Source organism: Sinocyclocheilus anshuiensis, unplaced genomic scaffold (assembly GCF_001515605.1).
Source record: "Sinocyclocheilus anshuiensis isolate Anshui unplaced genomic scaffold, SAMN03320099.WGS_v1.1 scaffold819, whole genome shotgun sequence".
NCBI classification, from domain to species: Eukaryota; Metazoa; Chordata; class Actinopteri; order Cypriniformes; family Cyprinidae; genus Sinocyclocheilus; species Sinocyclocheilus anshuiensis.
The window spans coordinates 255,656-261,746 of record NW_015548238.1 but is presented as its reverse complement, the minus strand read 5'-3'; the positions used below and the strand labels follow the sequence as shown (position 1 = coordinate 261,746).

Genomic DNA, 6,091 nt, shown 5'->3' with positions numbered 1-6,091 from the left:
CCAGTAGCAAACAATGGAGCGCGCTCTGCTGGACAAACTAAGTAATTACACCATTTCAAGCATTTTATCTGCGTTATATGTTCTGTAAAAAAAAATTTCATATCGGAGGCATAGTCGCCGATACCGATATATCGGCGACAGGCTCATATCGGCTAAACGATATATCGGTCGGGCTCTAGTATCTAATAATGTTACTTAAGTTTTTTTTTAATTCAATTCAAAATTTTTAATTCTTAAGGTTCAAATTCTTTTAGATGTCAAGCAAAGCATCATATGCATTCAAAAAGCAAAAGTCTATTTCTACTTTTGCAGAAAACTAAGCAACTATTCTAGTGGTAACTAGATTTTAATATATTTATATATATATAACTTTCACAGGCACTAGTCCAATATCAGAACTGTATATGGTGTACAGCCCTACTTTTAATTGAATCATCCAAAATTTGCCAAATTGTAAAACATTCCGCGTTATACAGTAAATTCAATTCTTATGATTAGATTTCACTAATCCTTCCATGATTTGTTGAAATCATACATTTGTGTCACTTACTAAAAACTAAATGAGAAATTGGAAAGATGCATGTAGACTATATACCAGGGGTGGCGAACGTCGGTCCTGGAGAGCCGCAGCCCTGCAGAGTTTTGCTTCAACCCTAATCAAACACACCTGAACAAGCTAATCAAGGTCTGAAGGGTTACTAGAAAGCTACAGGCAGGTGAGTTTTAATTAGGGTTGGAGCTGTACTCTGCAGGGCTGCGGCTCTTCAGGACTGGAGTTCGCCACTGCTGCTATATACCATAGAAATGTTCATGACTTAACATTTTACTCATTTCCATACTTTTGCCAGCTTGATTAAAAGACTTTTTGGTGAAAGCACACATTTTTTAGCTGTTTTGTCTGTGCATCGTACCTTCTCATCCTCCTCCTTTGTCCAGGGACCTTTGACGAGATCAGGATCCAAAACTTTGAACCAGCGATGCTGACACTGATGCTCTGATCGACTCTTCAAATAAACAACAACACCAGCTGCCACCGTTAAAGCAGACTACCACAGACATTTAAACGAGGAGACACAAAAGCTCCATTAAACTAAGCAAGGAATTTCTCATGTGAGCTTTCTGAACGCATTATTGAGGTAAACAGACTTACAGGTAAAAAGCCAGCAATGTATTTCCAATCATTTGGTCCAAAGCTCAGCACCAATTTTCGCAGCTTATCATCCTGGAAAATACAAACCAATACATAAATGCGTACAGCATCTTTCATTTTATTTACAAAAAACTAACTGATTGAAGCTGGATGCCCTGCAAAAGAAAAAAAGGGGTGCATTTATTCACATATGAGCACTGATGATTATCATACAAACAGAGGAAGTTTGAGCTGCTGTTTATCATATTTCAAGAGCTCGCTGTATGCGTGTCGATCAGGGTTTATGGGTCTAAATATTGGAATACCATGAAGGGGAGTAAATTATAACAGAAATTAAATTCGGGGTGAATTATTCATTTATCTTTCCAAGTAGTGTAAAGTTGAGATGGAAATTACAGGTTACAGGTGTCTTATGTCTCAGCTTCTTTTTGAGTAGTTTATGGTCTTTTGTTTTTAAGTGTCATAATGTCAAGCAGTTTCTGCACTGATTTTTGATTGTTATGAATAATCTAATCTTTTGTGCCTTAACTTCACATTACATCAGAAAAAAAAAAAAAGTACTATTCATTTGACTTTTCCGGTAACATGCAACATCTATATTTCTGTTAAATTCCAAACAAAACAACTGTGATATATATATATATATATACATATACACACAAAAGAACTTAATTTTTGATTAGTAATATGCATTGCTAAGAACTTCATTTGGACAACTTTAAAGATGATTTTCTCAATATTTTGATGTTTTTGTACCCTCAGATTCCAGATTTTCAAATAGTTGTATCTCGGCCAAATATTGTCCTATCCTAACAAACCATACATCAATGGAAAGCTAATTTATTCAGCTTTCAGATGATGTATAAATCTCAATTTCGAGAAATTGACCCTTATGACTGGTTTTGTGGTCCAGGGTCACATATAAGATTTCGGTGATCATGTTTATAGTAGTACAACGTTACCTCCTCCTGGGTCCACTTCACTTTCACTTTCCCACAATCCTTCTGATCAGCCACATCGGAGTCTGTGTCCTGACACATGGCCTCTTCCTCATCCTCACTGTTCACACACAAACACACATCCGTGTTTAGGGTTGGGGAAAACAACACTGACCACAGATCTGCAAACTCTGGCAACAATGTGCTGATGGTACACTGGCACCATTTGGCAGGGCAGTGTTTTTACATCTGGCCTTGTGTTTGCCAGACAATGTTAATCAAACCAGATGGAAAAACGCACCATCGTGGAAATTAAATAATACTTTCAACCCTCTCAAGGACCAGCAGATGTGGTTAGTGTAATGTAAAGTATCCCCTTTACATACACACTCTCAATCTACTAGCATTTCTGGCTAACAGTCCCAATGCAGGTCATCAACACGTGTACATCTGGATAAAAACTGAGGTATGCATCACATAGAAATGGTCTGGATCAGTTAATAATATTACAGTCTGTCTGTACAATGTTGAAGCTGCACGGGTAAGTTACCGTGAGTTTCAGCTCTCTTTGTGTCTTTATATTAGGCGGGGTTCAATGCATCTTTCACAAACTTAATGCCAACGATCTCTACAAACACAAACATTAATTTAAATGCAGCAGATGTGGTCATTTTCTTGTCTTAAAGTAACATTCTATAATACAACTACACTAAACATATAAGAATAATATACTGTATGCACTTAACTTACCCGCGCGCAAACCACGACATTTCCCTAATGTTTGCTCAAAATGCACCAATTAAACAGAACTTTAGGAGGCCACTGTGCACGCAGCATACAAACATCTGTGATGTTACTCTTCTTCTTCTGTGGGGCTGTGATGTTAATGAGATGATCGAGCAAATATAATAAACACTCGCCAGCTAAACATGTATTGCCGCGCGCCCAAGTTTCTATCTCGCGCTTCTTTCTCTCAGCCATTCCCGCGAGTGACGTCAGCGAACACACGCTGCGTGCGCGCCACACAGACGCAGTACGTGCGCGTTCGTGAACACGTAACAGTAAATTGCACACAAGCGACAAAATATTTCTTATGCATTTTAAACTGGCCAAAACAAATCAAGGAATTCATATCCATATCTATGAGTGTCCACTACAAGTATGGTTAGGTTCCTCATAGAATAGTAAAGAAATACTTCAGGGTGTATAATTTAAGAAATCAGTAATGAGTTTCATTAAGTTGCCTTAAGTTTCGTGAAAGAAAAAAACAAATCCTTCGTGACTTTCTGTGGTGGTAGTTCATGAAACATTGGTTCATTTGGCGCTTTTCACTTTACAAGTCAATAACTCAGACAAAGATGCTGTAGGAACCAGAGAGGAACGACTCGTTAATGACCTAATCAAGCTCAGCTATAAATGCAAGCTGAGTCTAATGAACGCTATGCTTTGCTAATGGATGCAGGACGTGACAGACCTGGTAAAGTCCTAATACGTGTATATAAAAACTAGTTTTACACTGAACCTAACAGAATGTTTTTCATTCTAAACACTGCTTGTTTTCTAGCGCTGACCAGGAGCTATGAGGGCCCATCACTGTCTGACTTTGACAGAGGCTTTTGTGCAGACCAGAGTCTGTCTTTATCAGCGGTTTCAGCCGATGGCTTCCTGAGACCAAACAAAGGCATTGTGCTGGAGTATTCAGAGCCCAACCCTGCGGTTGCACCATGTCTGAACTACTCCACAAGTCTTTTATCACCCTTAGTTGCCCTCAACAAGAACGCCCTCTCTCCAGGCAGCACCCTGAGCACAGCGCTGAGCAGTCCAGTGCAAGGCAAGTCCTCCACACCCTACGAGAGAGTCGTGTTTCAAAAGCCGGTCCTGGCCAGCTCGCTGGACCTGTCCTGTGTTGATCTGACGACCACACACCCATCATGGGAAGTGTCCCTTGTGAAGGCCATAGTTGAGAGCCCAAAATCATGTTTGGAGTCCACATGGAGTCCTATTAACCTATCGGCACAGTCACTGATGTGGTCAGGAACGCCCCCTCACCCAAATGTTTCCGAGGAGCTTCAGTGCTCATGGAAGGAAATGGTCTGGCAGGGATCTAAGCCGGCTTCTGCAATCCCAGACCTCCGAGAGGAACGGAGCTCATCTAACTTGGCCATTTGACCGACACCCTATTTTAGGTATGCAATCCTAATCTTAAAAAAATCTCAACTTGAGAAAGGTTGTTCTAATATGCGTTTTGTTTTTATTTTACAGGCTTCTTGCTGCGATTCTTACTAGAACCCTATCCATGATTATGTAAATGTATTTATAGAATGTGTTTAATCAAAAAATAAAGCGTTGAAATGACTTGCATGCATTAATGTTACAAAGAATCTATCTCTCCGTGTGCTGTGGGCAAGTGTGAGCTTCATAATGCACAACACAATCAATAACATGTTTCAAAGCGTGCAATTATTTTGTCCTCTGAGGAAATGTGGGCAGTGACCATACTGTAAGGTCAATATAACAGAGATCGCTTGTGAAAATACTACTTTTGTGTTCTTTTCTAAATGAATAAATCAGTGCCTGTCTGCTGCTGTTGTCCTGTCCTGGGACTGCACTTTTGGACCCAGGGATGTCCAATCCTGGTACCTGAGGGCCAACGTCAAGCAGATTTGATCTCTAACACACTTGCCTGGGAGTGTGTAGTGAGCCAGTAGACTGTATTAGCTTGATCAGCTGTGTTTAAGGTTTGAGCTGAACTCTGCAGGATAGAGGCCCTCCAGGAACAGGTTTGGACACCCTCTTCTCGAGAGTCACCTGGCATTTAGGTTCAGCTGACTGGCTCGCATCAATCTGGAAATAAAACTGAGCAAACATGGTAGATGGGGGGGAAGTAGCTGCTTTAGGGCAGTAATTCAGCCATAAATTGTCATTTACTCACCCCCATGTTGTTCAAACCACATCGATTTCGGTCTTCCATCAAACACAAAAAGAGAGTTTAAGGCAGAATGTCCATGATGCTCTTTTCTGTAAATGAATGGTCAAATAGAAATGTTTATGTGTGTTCAACTCACTTCATTGAGCTTTTTAAACTCCACCACCTGGAAGAAGACGTGTTCCAGAATGTGCTTGGCATGTCTTTTGTCCTTGTCTAGCTTCCCTGTCACTCCTAGGATGTCTCCACATTTATGCACAAAACTCCAGATCATCATCGGTTCCTTAGAGAAGATGACACATACATTACTAATCAGCAGCCACTCAAACTAGAAACAATGACAGTATTAGAACTGTCTCTGAACGAATGGTAGAAACTCACATTTATTTGAGAGCTGAGCCAGCCTCACTTTCTCAGAAGAAAAGGTCTCATCGAGGTCAAAGAGGTCACGCATGGGTGGGGGAAGGTCCCTAAAGGCCGGCTGAAAGACCTGAACACAAAACAGAGCCTCAGCGAATCAGAGCATCTACAAACAGACCCATCCACAAGAAGGCAATCTATCTGTGAACTACACAGAAAACAGCAGGGAAATCAAAGCAAATAATAATTCAATGATTTGATAGAGCACAGAAAGGATGATGTATTTTTGTAGGCCAAAATCCACAGCTACTGTGCGGTTGGAAAGACTCACGGCGGGCTGCAGCGGAGGCAGAGGCGTTTCAAACTGTGGTGTGATCCGCTGGAGAGCTTCATGTTTGACATTGAGATGCTTGTAAGCACTGAAAACACAGACATGACATTAGTTATTAAAGGGGTCATATGACGTTGCTAAAAAGAACATTATTTTGTGTATTTGGTGTAATGAAATGTGTTTACGCGGTTTAAGGTTCAAAAAACACATTATTTTCCACATACTGTACATTATTGTTGCTCCTCTATGGCCCGCCTTTCTGAACGCGTCGATTTTTACAAAGCTCATCGGTCTGAAAAGCGAGGTGTACCCTGATTGGCCAGCTATCCAGTGCGTTGTGATTGGCCGAATACCTCAAGCGTGTGACGGAAATGTTATGCCCCTTA

General features: G+C 40.7%; 2 protein-coding genes and 1 pseudogene across 3 annotated transcripts in view; 1 reads left to right on the top strand and 2 right to left on the bottom strand.

The window, feature by feature from the left end:
- LOC107654799 (myb-related protein B-like) overlaps positions 1-3,083 on the bottom strand; it is a 12,633-nt gene extending 9,550 nt beyond the window's left edge. For both annotated transcript variants that reach the window (XM_016442054.1, XM_016442055.1), the window contains exons 1-4: positions 2,839-3,083; positions 2,113-2,209; positions 1,151-1,222; positions 912-1,004 (exon numbers count right to left, since the gene is read on the bottom strand). In XM_016442054.1, coding sequence (XP_016297540.1) covers positions 912-1,004; positions 1,151-1,222; positions 2,113-2,209; positions 2,839-2,858 — 282 coding nt within the window. In that variant the 5' untranslated portion in view covers positions 2,859-3,083. The remainder of the gene's footprint in view (positions 1-911; positions 1,005-1,150; positions 1,223-2,112; positions 2,210-2,838) is intronic.
- Positions 3,084-3,467: 384 nt separating this feature from the next.
- LOC107654802 (uncharacterized) lies at positions 3,468-4,453 on the top strand. Its single transcript, XM_016442060.1, has 3 exons — positions 3,468-3,565; positions 3,653-4,274; positions 4,351-4,453. The coding sequence occupies exons 1-2, from the start codon at positions 3,505-3,507 to the stop codon at positions 4,255-4,257; spliced, it is 666 nt and encodes a 221-aa protein (XP_016297546.1). The 5' UTR covers positions 3,468-3,504; the 3' UTR covers positions 4,258-4,274; positions 4,351-4,453.
- Positions 4,454-5,144: 691 nt separating this feature from the next.
- LOC107654784 (intraflagellar transport protein 52 homolog) overlaps positions 5,145-6,091 on the bottom strand; it is a 9,805-nt pseudogene continuing 8,858 nt past the window's right edge.

Excerpts from the sequence above, each read along its gene's own strand:
- LOC107654802 (XM_016442060.1), top strand. The coding sequence starts at position 3,505 with ATGCAAGCTGAGTCTAATGAACGCTATGCTTTGCTAATGGATGCAGGA. Across the intron at positions 3,566-3,652 it reads TGCAGGACGTGACAGACCTG|CGCTGACCAGGAGCTATGAG; the intron begins GTAAAGTCCTAA and ends CTTGTTTTCTAG.